General features: G+C 48.6%; 1 protein-coding gene across 13 annotated transcripts in view; it reads right to left on the minus strand.

Annotated features, from left to right (window-relative positions):
* Positions 1-5,971: 5,971 nt before the first annotated feature.
* DNHD1 (dynein heavy chain domain 1) overlaps positions 5,972-15,108 on the minus strand; it is a 72,870-nt gene continuing 63,733 nt past the window's right edge. For 7 of the 13 annotated variants that reach the window (XM_063711286.1, XM_063711285.1, XM_054524763.1 and 4 more), the window contains 15 exons: positions 14,872-15,021; positions 14,436-14,618; positions 13,875-14,306; positions 13,195-13,666; positions 12,008-12,304; positions 11,606-11,758; positions 11,234-11,412; positions 10,139-11,104; positions 9,757-9,943; positions 9,423-9,545; positions 9,133-9,334; positions 7,898-7,989; positions 7,602-7,751; positions 6,575-7,380; positions 5,972-6,361 (listed from right to left, as the gene is read on the minus strand). In XM_063711286.1, coding sequence (XP_063567356.1) covers positions 6,011-6,361; positions 6,575-7,380; positions 7,602-7,751; positions 7,898-7,989; positions 9,133-9,334; positions 9,423-9,545; positions 9,757-9,943; positions 10,139-11,104; positions 11,234-11,412; positions 11,606-11,758; positions 12,008-12,304; positions 13,195-13,666; positions 13,875-14,306; positions 14,436-14,618; positions 14,872-15,021 — 4,743 coding nt within the window. In that variant the 3' untranslated portion in view covers positions 5,972-6,010. Of the gene's footprint in view, positions 6,362-6,574; positions 7,381-7,601; positions 7,752-7,897; positions 7,990-9,132; positions 9,335-9,422; positions 9,546-9,756; positions 9,944-10,138; positions 11,105-11,233; positions 11,413-11,605; positions 11,759-12,007; positions 12,458-13,194; positions 13,667-13,874; positions 14,307-14,435; positions 14,619-14,747; positions 15,022-15,108 lie in introns of those variants that run through there. The other 6 variants (XM_054524769.1, XM_054524764.1, XM_054524768.1 and 3 more) reach the window with 6 other exon arrangements.

Genomic DNA, 15,108 nt, shown 5'->3' on the forward strand with positions numbered 1-15,108 from the left:
GTCCAGGCTGGTCTTGAACTCCTGGGCTCAAGTTATCCTCCCACCTCAGCCTCTCAAAGTCTCAGCTCATTTTGTGTGTGACCATCTGAGACATAAACCTGAGAGTGGAATTGGTTGAACAGAGTATATTTAATTTTACTAAGTGCTGTCAGATTGCTCCCCAGAGTAACTACACCAGTTTCTGCATCCGCCAACAATGCTTGAGGATTCTTGTTTTCCGCTATCTCACTAAATCTTGGTATGACAGAGGCAACAGAATGCTGTAGAGATCATGGATTCTGGAGACAAATGCCTGGGTTCCAAAACAGGTTCTACCATTTTCTGGCCGTGTGACCTTGGGCAATTTACTGAATGTGTGCCTCAGTTTCCTCATCTATAAAATGGAATAATAATAGTATCTATTTTACAGATACTAGGGCTTTATAAGCATTAGTGGATGAAACTGTCATTTTTTTATATTTCAGACATTTCCCCCATTTATCCTGTTTCTGAATATAAATTTCAAATTAGACTGTAAAGCTGCAAAACTAAATGAGTTTTTAGGTGAGCTGCAGAGTGCTAGTCAGGTTTTTTTCGTCTTTGGATTATTAGTCTATGTAGTATACAGAGCAGGATCACAATTTTTCTTACAAAGTTGGATACATAAATAAAATGTAGCTTTTTTCTCAATTACTGATCTGATTTTCCTCACAAATCTTACTCCTTCCTCTTCACTGGATAGTGGAAGAGGCTGGAAATAAATTTGGTTTCATCTCATTAGGTTTCATTTATTCTCTTTGAAATAAATGCTCAGAATTTTAAATTCCTCCCATTCTACTGCTTCTCCTCTCTAAAGTGGCATCTGGGTATAGAGAGGAGGGCTTATGTGACCTTTTGATGTTAGACTGAAGGGATCCTCAAGCCTAACACTGGTTTTGGTTGTGCACAAGTTGGAATGCTCTGGGTAGTTGGCTCAGTTTCATACCTGGGCATTCTGCCAACATTTGCCTCTAAAGCTGATGAATTTGTGGTCTTGTGCCCCCTGTTCCTCCCTATTCCCCCTAGTTTGGCCCTCTCTCAACAACTCTCTTTGGTGCTGGAAACCCCAGTGATTCTCTGCCGCATACTCCTGTGGGCCTAAAGCCTCTCTAGTCAGTATCTATGCCATATAGGGATTAAGAGACACCTCTTCCTGACCATGCTGCTCTGCTCTCTTAATGCTGTTGGGACCACAGTTAGTCCATCCGTGTTACAGAACAGCTTCCTTCCACAGTCCCAGTAGGGAAAAGGCAAAAGCCTCTTTGCCCTTGGCACTGCTGCTTCCTTCTCTGAGGCTTCGCAGCCCCAGGTCAGGTTGATTATATCATATTCTTCCCTTTCTTGTCTCTACTCTATTTACCCCCGTTCATCAGAATGGGAAGAGACATATTTCTCCCCTTTGTCAAGCCTCTTACTTCTTCCTTCCTTTCATTGTTTGGGATTTTAACGTCCTAATGGGATTTTAATTGCTCTAGTAGAACTTAATAGTGCAATTATGAAATCTGGAACATTTTTACATAGCAGTCATTGTATTTGGGCTATGCTATCATATGGAACTCATTTAATAATCTCTACTTGACAAAGTTTAACAACTTGGTTGGGCATAATTCAAGAATGACTTCAGTCTAGAAAATGGCATGGATTTGTAGAAAATATTCTAACCAATTTCAGATGGTTTTACAGGTATCTCACTATTGTTCCCTGCTCCCACTGGAGGACAAATAGTGGTAATAGTAAACATAGACAGATGGTTCATTTTTCCAAAAGGACTTCTTTTAATACGCTATTTATCTCCTTTCCTGAAGGCACAGCCATGCACCCTGGTTGACTGTAGAAAAGAAAAGGGCTCTGAGGAAAGTGGCAGTTTTTGCCTCTCTGCTTAGCCTTTTGTTAAAGAACATCAGTTGCACCACACTCACTGGTGAGTTACCATTTTGAAGAGGTTGTGAAGAGTGATGCTCAGTACAGGCACACCTCATTTTATTTTTTGCTGCGCTTTATTGCACATCATAGTGTGTTTTATAAAAATTGAAGATTTGTGGCAACCCCGTTTTGAGCAAGTCTATCAGCACTATTTTCCCAATAGCATGTGCTTACTTTTTGTCTCTGTGTCACATTTTGATAATTCTTACAGTATTTCAAACCTTTGCATTATTATTATATCAGTGTGATCAGTGATCTTTGATGTTGTTATTGTAATCATTTGGGGGCACCATAGGCTGCACTCATATGAAATGGCAAACTTAATCGATAAATGTTGTGTGTGTTTTGACTGCTTCACTGACCGCCTGTTCCCCCATCTCTCTTCCTCTTGTTGGGCCTCCCTGCTCCCTGAGACAAACAATATAGAAATTAGTCCAATTAATAATCCAACAGTGGCTTCTAGGTGTTCAAGTGAAAGGAAGAGTCGCATGTCTCTCACTTTAAATCAAAAACTAAAAATGACTAAGCTCGGTAAGGGAGGCAGGTTAAAAGCCATGGTAAGCTGCAAACTAGGTTTCTTGTGCCAGTTAGCCAAGTTGTGAATGCAAGGAAAAAGTTCTTGAAGGAAATTAAAAGTGCAATTCCTGTGAACATGTGACTGATAAAGCAAAACACAGCCTTATTGCTGATATGGAGAAAGTTTTAGTGATCTGGATAGTAGATCAAACCAGCCACAACATTCCCTTAAGCCAAAGCCTAATCCAGGACAAGGCCCTAATTCTCTTCAATTCTATGAAGGCTGAGAGAGGCAAGGAAGCTGCAGAATAAAAGTCTGAAGTTTGCAGAGGTTGGTTCATGAAGTTTAAGGAAAGCCATTTCCATAACATAAAACTGCAAGGTGAAACAGCAAGTGCTAATGTGGAAGCTGCAGTGAATTGATGAAGGTGGCTACACTAAACAACAGATTTTCCATGTAGATGAAACACCCTTCTGTTGGAAGGAGATGGCATCTAGGACTTACTGTAGCTAGAGAAGAGAAGACAATGCCTGGCATCAAAGCTTCAAAGGACAGGCTGACCTTCTGTTAGGGGCCAGTGTACCTGGTGACTTTAAGTTGAAGCCAGTGCTCATTTAACATTCCGAAAATCCTAGGGCCCTTAAGAATTATACTAAATCTGCTGTGTCTGTACTCTCTTAATGGAACAACAAAGCCTGTATGATGGTACATCGGTTTACAGCATGGTTTACTGACTATCTTAAGCCTACTGTTAAGACCTACTGCACAGAACAAAAACATTCTTTTAAAGATTTTGCTGCTCATTGGCAATACACTGAAGAGCTCTGATGGACATGTACAAGGAGATTAATGTTGTTTTCATGCCGGCTATCACAACATCTATTGTGCAGCTCATGGATCAAAGAGTAATTTTGACTTTCAGATCTTATTAAGAAATACATTTGTAAGGCTATTGCTGCTATAGTCTTATAGTCTTATTAAGAAATTCATTTTGTAAAGAAATGAAAATTTAAACAAAGAAATACATTTTGTAAGACTATTGCTGCTATAGGAACCACTATAGATAGTGATTCCTCCAATGGATCTGGGCAAAGTAAATTGAAAACCTTCTGGAAAGGATTCACCATTCTAGATGCCATTAAGAACATTTTTGATTCATGATAGGAGGTCAAAATATCAATATTAACAGGAGTTTGGAAGAAGTTGATTCAACTCTCATGGATGATTTTGAGGAGTTCAAGATTTCATTGGAGGAAGTAACTGCAGATGTGGTGGAAGCAGCAAGAGAATTAGAATAAGAAGTGGAGCCTGAAGATATGACTGAGTTACTGCAATCTCATGATAAAACTTTAATGGGTGAGCAGTTGCTATTATGGATCAGCAAAGAAAGTGGTTTCTTGAGATGGAATCTATAATTCTGATGCTGTGAACATCGTTGAAATGACAACAAATGATTTAGAATATTACATAAACTTAGTTAATAAAGGAACAGCAGGGTTTGAGAGGATTAACTCCAATTTTGAAATAAGTTCTATAGGTAAAATGCTGTAAAACACCATCACATGCCACAGACAAATTCTTCATGAAAATATGAGTCCATTGATGTGGACTCATATTCACTGTTGTTTTATTTCAAGAAATTGCCCCAACCTTCAGCAGTCACCACCCTGATCAGCAGCTATCAATATTAAGGCAAAAAAGATTACTAGCAAAAAGATTACTATTTGCTGAAGGCTCAGATGATTATTAGCATTTTTAGCAATAAAGTATTTTTAAACTAAGGTATGCAATTTTTTTTTTTTTTTTTAAGACAGGGTCTTGCTCTGTCACCCAGGCTGGAGTACAGTGGCACAATCTTGGCTCGCTGCAACCTTCACCTCCCGGGTTCAAGAGATTCTTCTGCTGCCTCAGTCTCCTGAGTAGCTTGGATTACAGGTGCCCGTCACCACACCTCGCTAATTTTTGTATTTTTAGTAGAGACAGGGTTTCGCCATGTTGGCCAGGCTGGTATACCTTGTTTTTTTTTTTTAACTTAACATAATGCTATTTCATGCTTAATAGACTACAATGTAGTGTAAATATAACCCATATGCAGTGGGAAACCAAAAAGTTCATGTGACTTGCTTTATTGCAATATTCGCCTTATTGTGGTGGTCTGGAACCAAACCCACAATAGCTTCAAGTATGCCTGTATATACTTCTGTTTGCATTTCCTCCCACCATGTAGCTGGTACCTAGCCATAGAGCAAGGGAGCTAAGTTTATTAATACTACGTAAGTTTTGATGCTTGGGGGCAAGGAGTGAAGCTCATATAGGCCTTTAGTTCTGCCATACTCTAACTCAACTTTTGCTGGACAGGCTCACCCTGGCATAGCATGCAGTCATGCAACTAATAATAACAGAAAATATCAAAGCAGCAGAACTCTTGATTCCTTAGCTCCAGCTGCTTGCTCCCTCAAATTTCCCATCTCAGTTAATGACACATGATACACCTAGTCTCTCAAGCTTAAAATCCAAATCACCCTAGATTCTTCCTCTTCCTTTATTCTCCACATTCATTCCATCAGTCCTGCTGGTTTTACCTCCAGAATATTTCTTAAATCTGTCAATTCTTCATCTCTGTTGTTAAGACCCTTGCCCAAACTCCATTATCCCTTACTTGAATTACTTCAATTGGGTCCAAATAGATCTTCCGCCTTGTCACCCTGGCTTTTCTAGCATCCATCCGCCATAGAACAGGCGGAGTGACCTTTGAAAAAATGCAAATTAGATCATATACTCTCCCACCTACTATTTGACAATACATTCTCATTATACTTTTGAAAAATACAAGCTCATTACCATGACCATGTGAGCCACCCCTTTCTATAGTTTCCATCATTTTGGGTCACTCTGCCCCTCACTCACCATGCTCTGGCTGCATACTCTGTTTCTTGAACACTTCAAGGTTGTTCCTGCCTCAAGACTTTTGTACCTACTGAGGGCTCTACCTGAATGAATATTCCGTCTAGATCTTTAAATAGCTACTTTCAAATATGCAGAAAGCTTCCCTGACCACTCAAATTATACTAACTGCTCCCCTCTCATCACATACCCTCTTGACGCATCGGTCTATTTTGTTTTCTTTATAGGACTTCAAAATCATCAAAATTATTTATATGTTGAAGAAAGAATTTTGAGTACTAATGTTCTCCTTTCAAACATATCCCTTGTGGATTTAGCACAAGTGCTGAGACCACAGTAGAGAGTGGGGCAAGGATTTAGGATTCTGTGTGTCAGCCACAGCTGGGTCTGCCTAGCTTCTTGGATACATGATTAACACCAAGTCCCACCCCACCCCAAGTGTACCCACACTTTCCCCTTCCCAGCTGCCAGGCACATGCCCTCTTCTACCTTCAGTGTGAATATACCTCCTCTTTTCTCAGTTATGCATAGTGTACCTTTCCCCTAGTGTGTCACATTCTGCCTTCTTGGTGTGCACACACCCTACTCTACCCCCATATCTCAGAAATCTTTCATGGAATCACTACAGCTTTATTTTGGTAGATGTGCTCAAGACAGGGGTGGGCTGCACACGTGGACCCTCCTTTGGACACAGGTGTTGGGGGTGAGCTTGGTGGGTAAGGGCAGATGCATCACGATGTTCCTGCTCTGCAGCTTAGCGGTGCCAAGGGGCCCTCCCATGTACACAGGACAGGAGTACACAGTCAGGTCGGCTGGGGGTGGCAGGTCACTGGTGCCCGGGGCCTGTGTGCTGATGCTGATGGGAGGCAGAGGGCTGGGTTGGCTGGAAGGACCGTCCTGCAAGGCTCCAGCTATTGGGTCCCACTCCGCATGTAGGACCTGTAGCCCGATCAGCAGCAGCCCTCTCTCTGGAACCATGGGGTTTGGACCATTCTCCACCTGGGGGCGTCAGAAGCTGGTCAGGCAAGGCTAGGAAGCTGGGAGGTGGCAGGTGGGGAGTGCGGGTTAGGGGGTGGGAGGTCATGGTGGAGCGAGATCAGAGAAGCTAGCAGGGTTACCGAGGGGCAAGATCACTAAGAAGGGGTAACTGCGAGGTGTAATTAGAGACTTCCAGGGGACTGGAACCGCGAACGAAGGGCGGCGCGAAGATACCCTGAGGTGCAGAGGGTTGCTGTTCATCTCCAGACGTTTATACTGGAGCTGACTGGAGACCGAGCCTCGGCTACCAGGGAAATTCGAGCTAGGCATATTCTGGTCCAGGGCAGCTTCCTCACGCAAGGCCAGCAGCAGGCGGCGCGGGTGGCGAAAGGCTGACAGGTGGAAGACGCGCTCTGGTACATCACTGCTCGCGTCCGCACCCACGCCCAAGTAACGAACCAACAGTTGCCCACGGCGCGACAACTGTCGCAGCCAGTGCCAGGGCGGCTGCGGACCGGCCGGCGCATGAGGTCGCCAAGGCAAGGGTAGGCGGCCAGTCCAGAGAGCGTGGGCCACCGCAGCACAGCGGCGGGAGGGGCACGGGGGTGCGCCCTTCAGCTGCTGCAACAGGCAATCAAGGTCGCGTTGTAGCGTGCCCACCAACTGGCTCAGTTCTAAAGCCTCGGTCTCTAAGACGCCCTCCAGAGGCCGCCGCTCATTCGGCCCCAGCACTGACCACGGGGCGCCAGACTCGTCTTGGCGAACCACGTGGGTCAGCAGATCCTGCAGTGACGCCAGCCTCCGGTTGACTTGCACTAGGCGTTGCCGCAGTCGCCTTTCCGCGAGCTGGGCGCCTCTTCGAGACTCAGGAACCCACACGGGTGAACTCCGCTGCAGCGCACTCAAGAGAGCGCGACTCTGGCGTCGCAACAGCCAGGCTTGGGGGCCCTCACTCAGTCCGCAGAGCCGGGGTTCAGGTGGTGAGGGCAGTAGGTGCATCTGGGCCTTGCACTCTGCCATTGCATCCAGCTCCCTTAGCTCTTGGGGATAGAGGTGAGGGGTGAGGGAGAAGATGGACTCTCCCCACCCTAGACTCGAGAGAGTAGGCCTTCCTCTGATCCTTTACTGCCATCACCCCCAAAACAGTATGAATATTACCCCCTCATATACCTTTATGGAGACTGCTGTCCACATTTCTGTGGGGGGTGGCATTGCATTGCACTATTCCCTACCCCAAAACAGATACCTGAGTGAGGCTTACCTGGGAGGGGCATGAGTGTGGCCAGCAAAGACTGGGGTGTGTGTGGCTGGACCCAGCTGCCGCTACTGGGGCTCAGGCAGGCTTGTGTGAGGCTAATCAGGGCCTCCCTGTCCTCAGTGTCCCCCAGAGGACCCCCGTAGAAAACTGAAGCTGAAGATGAGGTTAGAGTCTCTCAGTTCCAGTACTTTCAGTTTCCACCACCCCCAAAACCAAAGCTGTGAATTATATCCCACCCCCACCCTCTTCCAGGCTCTCCTGGGGGCTGATGACTCCAAGGGGGAGAGGAAGGGTCTCACCAGCCAGCTCTTGCATGGCAGCACAGGGATTGCTAAGACTTGCCCACAGCTGATCTTGGGTCTGAAGAACCTGGGTTAGAGTCACTTGACTCCTAGAGAAGGGGAGTGGAAAGCAGGGTTTCACATATCATCTATATGCTGAGGACTGTCAAGTCTTGTCTTCAGTTCAAACCTCTCTCCTGAGCTTCAGGTTCATTGCCACTTGGCACCTCAAATACAACTTGCTTTGAACTGAAATCATCATTTCCCCCCATAAAACCTGTTCCACCTATTTCAGTGAGAGGTACCGCCAGCCACCCAATTATCTAAAGCAAAAATCTGAGAGTCATCCTTGACTCCTCCTTCCTCTTCACCCCATATTTATTCTCTATTCCTTCCATGGCTACCACCCTACCACCCATATCACAATCTCTTCCCTGGAGACTTCCAGAGTCTCCTAAAGCTGCTCTGCCTGCCCCCAGTCCTGCCTCCTCTGGTCCATTCTCCACGTTGCATCCAGAGTGATCTTTCCAACACACTCAAAGGATATTGTTTCTTCTTCTACTTAAAACGCTTCAGTGGCTTCCCGCTGTCTTCGGGATAAAATCAGGCATCTTGCCCTAGTCTTTTTTTTTTTTTTTTGAGACAGAGTCTCGCACTGTCGCCCAGGCTGGAGTGCAGTGGTGCAATCTTGGCTCACTGCAAGCTCCACCTCCCAGGTTCACGCCATTCTCCTGCCTCAGCTTCCCGAGTAGCCGGGACTACAGGCACCTGCCACCATGACTGGCTAAGTTTTTGTATCTTTAGTACAGATGGGGTTTCACTGTGTTAGCTAGGATGGTCACGATCTCCTGATCTCGTGATCCACCCGTCTCGGCCTCCCAAAGTGCTGGGATTACAGGCATGAGCCACCGCACCTGGCCTACCTTGCCCTAGTCTTAAAGGCCCTTTATAATGAGCCTTACTTCTCCCTCCTCAACACCCAGCATGTCCACGTCAACCACACTCAAGTCTTCTCCCTTCTGCTGAGTTTAGGTCCCTCTGCTCAGAAAGGTCGATCTCTACCTGATTTGCCTCTGCTTTTAAGACTCAATTCAAAGTAAAATCTCAAAGTCTTTGGAGAAGCCTTCCTTGACTTCCCCTTGCCCTTGCTCTTTGGAGCTTCCAAATGAATTAGTTTTACTCATCCCAGCATATGGAAGATACTCAATGTTTGTTGAGTGACTGACTGAGCAGGAATGGGTGGGGTCCCTCACCAGCGCCCCCTGTGTGCCTGCAGCCTTGTTCCATAGAGCTGCCGGTGTAGCAGGAGGCCATGGAGGAGGAGCAGAGGTAGTGCCTGGGTGGGGGGTTGCATGTAGAGTACTTGCTGGGCTAGCTCCACACCGTCAATCAAAACATGGCCCAGCTCCAGGGACTGGTTCCAGAAAATAGGCATGGAGTGCTGAGTCAGCACAGCTGGGGAGGAAGGAGAGTGCTGAGTCAGCACAGCACAGTTGCCCTCCCACTTCCAATTTGAGAGCCTGTAGGGGGTTAAGCTCCTCACCTGGCAAAGAAGCACTAGACTCTGCAGGCACAATAAGCCAAAGACGAAAATCTCTGTGAACAGTGCTTACATTCCTGCTTTCAGGTTGGTCTAAAAGCTGTTCTGATTCCAGGTCTGCAAACACTAGAGTCAGACAAGGGTCTGAGATCAGTCCTTGGATAAAGGGTCAGGCAGAAGTCTAGGGATCAGACTTGAGGCTAGGGGTGTCAGGAGTCAGATACAAGGCCAAGTGGACAAGTTTGGTGCTAGGTCACTGGCCATGAGGCCCGAGATTTCAAGCTAAGGCCCAAGTGTCGGATAGGATCCTGGAAGCCAATCTAGGCAATAAACTCACCCTTGGCTCTGCCTAACAGTTCCAGCAAGAGCTGTAGCAGCTCTTTTGGCCAATGGGGCATCAGATGACAGTTGTCCAGCACCAGCCAGTGCCCCTCATACATAGCCTGGGATAGAGTGCTGACCACAACTGAGACTGGGTCCCAGGCTTCAGAGCCCAGGGCTATCACCTGCAGTTGCTTCTGCCCCTGGGGACCAAAAAAGAGATGGCAGCATGACTCAAAGTGATCCTAGGGTGACCCGAGGGACCCAAACTAATGCTACTATGATCCCAAAAGTCCCTGAGTAGTACAGAAAGATCCATGAAAATGCTTGGAGGGGGTCCCCCACGCCCCAGCCCAAAGGAGCCGGGTCACTCTGTGGCCAAGAAACTAGGTTCAAACCTGCTGATACTTGGCAGCCAGTTTCTGGATGACAGTCAGAGGATGCAGAGTGGCTGAGGGGTGGCCAGGCGGTGGCAACAAGATCAGCATGGGCTGAGTAGCCTGACTGTGTTTAAAGGGCATGGTGGGAGCGCACATGTTTTCATCCAGGGGCCGACCCAGGAGGCTAGTGGTGAAGTCTGCCAGGGCACCTGCCAGGCACTCAGGTCGCAGAACGCGCCACAGGATCAGCTTCTGGAGGAGGCTGAGTGGCTCAGGCCCAGGCCCAGGTGCAGGACCCAGCACTGTGGATGATAGTGACAGGTAAGCCTGCCAAGCACTGGGGTGGCCTGCCAGGGAGGCGCACAGGCCAACAAATGGGGGCAGCAGCTCTAACATCTCACATTCACGCCAGGCTTTTGGCCCAAGCCAGGCCGGTCGAGCCACATCTGAGACTGGCTTGCTGTGGACTGTGCTGGGAGAGGCTGCTAGTCCAGGCCAGAGTGCCAATCTTTCCAGCTCTGATGCTTTCCCTATCGCTTGCAGCAGAGCCAAAGCGCCCAATGCACCCACCAAGGGTACTTGGGTAAGGCCCAGCGCAGTCACGGTGCTGCCCAGCAGCTGGCGGGTCAGGTGTGCTCTCAGTTGCAGTAGATGGCTGGCCAGGTCCTCCCCGTGATTAATCTCACGTGGCTTCATGCTGTCCAGAGCCTGCTTGGTGACTGCCAGCCAATTCTCTGGGCTCATACAGAAAAGTGGTAGCAGGTTCTGCAGTTGGCTTAGGGCCTTTACCATGGCCATTCCATGCCAAACCACAGGCCGATAGGGTGCCCACGATACCATCTCCTGTAGTTTCTGCCCTTCTAGCTCTTCACAATGAGCACGCAGCTGGCATAGCTTTCCCTGGGCCCTCACCATGTTCCGCAGAAACTTGGCTGGCTTCTGATGCTTTGGATTCTGGAACAGCAGCATCGTCAGCAGCCGCTCCTGCATACACTCATTTGTTGGATGGATCTGGCCCTTTCCCACAGTCCCCAAATGTCTACATTCATCTCCACCCGCTTACCCAGGTCCATCCAATGCTCATCTCAACCCACAGACTGAGCCCCCAAGCACCTCAGCAGCCTCCACAGCCTTGCAGGTATCTAGGGCTCTGATCTTTAGGTCCTGCCAGCGGGTCTCGAGCTCAGGACATTCTCTGCACAAGATTTCATGCAGCATCTGTTCTTCCAGTATTTCCATGTTCAGGCCCAGATCCAGCACATTCAGCCCCTTTAGCAGTTCACAACCTAGCACTTGGGGTAACATGCGACATGCTTAACCTCTTCCCCTTGGCAGAGCCAGGGGGTACAGTAGACAGGGAGTGTGGCTCCCTGCTATAGACCTGTGCCTGCTCTGGGCCAGGTTGAGTGAAGCCCTCTTAGGGCTGGTGCTGAGGGCCTAGTGTGTCCACACAACTGTGCTGGCAATTTGCCCTCTGGGCCTCACCTTTTTCCATGGCACAGAGGGAGAGGGTGGTGCTGAGATATAGACAGAAGCCAGGCTGCACCTGGGGTGGACTCAGCTGCTCCCGCTGCAGCAGCCATTGCAGTTCTTGGCACCCTAGACCCAGCTCCACGTTGGTCAGTAGCACAGGCAGGCCTGTGAGAGGGAGGCAAAGGCACCCTACCCACAATGCCAGCACCCATGATCCCCATTCCCCAGGCACGAGGTCTAGCTCTGACCAGCTTCCCTGTGGCTGATAGGAGGGTTCCCACAAGACGCTTCAATATAGTTAGTGCCCGGGATGAAGGATGGGAACTGAAGTTAGACTGAGGTGTGGGAGGCCTGTGGAGTCACAGAATGGGGCAAGTGAAAAAGGAGCCAGGGTGGGTGGGGACCAGTTCTCACCACAAGCAGCTGCCTCCTGGAGCTGAGAACCCAGCTCTGGGTCAGCACCTGAAAGAACACTAAGGTAGGGAACAGATGGAAGCTGAGTTTCATAGGCTGGCTTTGACTCCTGGCTCTCTGTTTTCTCCTCCTCTTTCTCTTCATTTTCCTCTTGCTCTTTCTCCTGCTCATTTTTTCTTTCCTCTGCCTTCTGCTCTTTTGTCTGGTCCTTGGCCTCATTACTCTCTTCACTCTCATCATCTTCCTCTTTCATGTCCATTTTACTCTCTCTGTTTTGATTTCTCATGAGGCCTTTCCCTGGGGCAGAAAGATTCAGAGGAGCTCTTCTTAGGGGAGTAATCAGACTCCTTAGGGGAGGAATTCACTCAAGGTATCCATTTCACGAGGGAAGGTCTGCAGGAAGACATCTTAGGAAAGTTGCTTAAGCTCTCTATGACTCAATTTTCTTATCTGCAAAATGGGTTTGATATTAGTGGCGACCTCATAGGGTTACTGTGAAGATTAAATGAAGTGATACATGGAAAACACTTAGATGTGCACATAGTAAGCACTCAATAAATGTTGGCTATCACAATTATTACTCTAAAATTCCAGGGAGGGATCCTACTCATCCTCTATCTTCACATAGCCTCTCTTCTGTATTTTCTATGCCTTTTCTTCTGCCTCTTGTAAGGGCACTTGCAGGATTTAGGGCCCATCTGGATAAGAATCAGGGTGATCTCATTCAAAGTCCTTAACTTAATTACATCTGAAAGGACCCCTTTCCAAATAAGGTCACATTTTTCTCACAAACTCAATCCCCAGCCTCCTCTTCTGGGAAATAAACACTCTATTCCCTTTCCTAGAAAATGTTCCTTCCAATACTCCACCCAGATGGGTCCCCGATCCAAACAGAGCCAACAGAAATATTCCCCAGGATTTCTGAACATTGGATAAATTTGGGTAGTGCTGAGTAGACCGGGGAGGTGGAAGATCATGGACCAATCAGTCATGTAGATTCAGAATCATTGTAATAAAGAGAAAAAATAAATGTGACCAAATTTATTCCTATAGTATAGGCTGGTGAAATCTGGGACATCCTGATCACAAAAATAGAGTGTCGTCATTATGAAGGGAAAGACCACATGAGGCTGAGTGTTGGGCAGTTCAGATACTCCAGAAGCATTGCATTTATTATGCCTGCTTACCTCCACCCTCAGTGGGGGCTGGTGCAAAACATCTATTCTCTTCCAGAGGCAGCGGGTCCAACCAGCTGAGGGCCTGGTTGCTGGGGTCAAGCAGCAGAGGCCAACGGCAACTACTGTAGTGGGTGGGGCTTCGCAGAAGCAAGCCTGCCAGGTGGGCCGACTTTGCCTGTGGCTTCAGGTTTCCGTCCCACTGGTACTGTTCAGATTCAGAGCTCAGCAAGGACAGAATACTGAAGGGAGAGTGTGTAGCCAGCAGGGGGGTCTTTGGTGGTATGCTGACAGATTTTTGCTTCCGCTTCAGTGCCTGTGCCACATCGTCTGGGCCCAGAGCCTCCTGAAAGCCCCTACACAGAGCTAACCACATGTCCAGTAGCTCTTGGCGCCGCAATGGTGGGAAGGGACCCAGGTAGATGATGGCAGCTGAACATAGGAGGGTATCTCCGAACACAGTCATGCAGCGTGCCTTCAGCTTCTGGAGTGGAAGGGAAGACCAGAGGCTGCGTAGGCCAGTGAGGAGGGTGCAGGCAGAGATATGGCAGAGGGAGGGCAAGGTGGGGTGTGGAGGAATGCACGGCAAGGAGTGCAGAGAGGGACAGAGGGAGGCAGTGAGGGCACAGGGAGGAGCAGGGGAACGGCATAAAAGGAACTTTAGGGGAGACATCCGGGAGGGGGATGGTTACCTGGAGCTGTGTAGTCCAGGCATGCATAGGCGTGAGCAGTGCAGCCTTCATGGGCCATTTGTGATACTGCCCACACTGTGCTTGACTGAGGGTCTTTGCCACGCAGTTGTGGGAAGCTTGGGCATCCTCCACCATCTTAGCCAGGGCCAAATTATGCTCCAGGGTCTCCTGGGCCTGAAACTGGTAGTAGCCCAGGCGGGCCTGCTCCCGAGTGAGTGTTGCCTCCACTTGCTGCAGCAGCAGGCCCGTGGGCAGTCCCCGGCAATGTGCCAGCCCATAGTGCAGAACAGCCCAGAGCCAGGCTGCCAGGCTGGCTGCAGGTCGGCTCACTGCCTGCAGGGCTGCATCGTTCATACCTGGAGCCTTCAGAATTAGATGTAACTTTATCAGCTCTGAGTCTGTTATCTTCTCCTTGGGGAAGAACACCAGCTCCTGGAAGGATGTATGTTCAACGGATGAGGAAGACATGGATGCTCTGGACCTTGACCCAACAGTTTAGCCTTGCCAAGTATCCCTTTTATGCCTCCCCTATCCTCCTTCATTGTGCTCCACCCTTCCTACCTGATAAAAATCCTCAGTGCATAACAGCTGTTTGGCACTGGCCCAGCCTGTTTCACGGTGGAACAAGTCACACATTGCATCAGTCACCCGGACCACAGATTCTGGTGGTGCTCGATAGCTCCGTATCTCCTCAAAGTCAGCCACCTGCAGCTGGCTCAGAGGCTCCAGAAATGCCTTGCTCATCTAAATGAGGAGAAATACCCTCTGAAGTGAGCTCCTGAGATGTTCTGTTCTTCCTTCAAGGTGTTTTTAGGGGAATCATCTCCTCCTTGGAGTCCCCATGAGAGGCCACTCCCCAAGCCATCCTATTACCTTTGTCCCCTCCCCCCAGGAGACTCCATGATGAGTCACTTCATCCTCTCCTCTTGGTATCCTTAGAGGGGTTGCCCTCTTTCGAGAGAGGAGCAGTGCAGGGCAGGCGGCAGGAAGAGCCCACCTGCTCCAGGAAAGCCTCTTGCTGAGCCTGCAGGGCATCCCGTTGCTTGGCCAGGTTCTCAATGAGGTTCTCTTGATGCCGACACTCTTCCAGCTGCTGCTTGTATAGGAGCTTGCTTTGCTCTAGCTGCTGCTGAAACATGCTGAGGCTCTGCGAAGAGAGATCCAGGCCCTGCAGCTCCAGATCCTGGGCCGTGCGGGAACACCCCAGAAGACCCTATGATCCTGGAACTGTAGC

Source organism: Pongo abelii, chromosome 9, assembly GCF_028885655.2.
Source record: "Pongo abelii isolate AG06213 chromosome 9, NHGRI_mPonAbe1-v2.0_pri, whole genome shotgun sequence".
Taxonomy (NCBI): Eukaryota; Metazoa; Chordata; class Mammalia; order Primates; family Hominidae; genus Pongo; species Pongo abelii.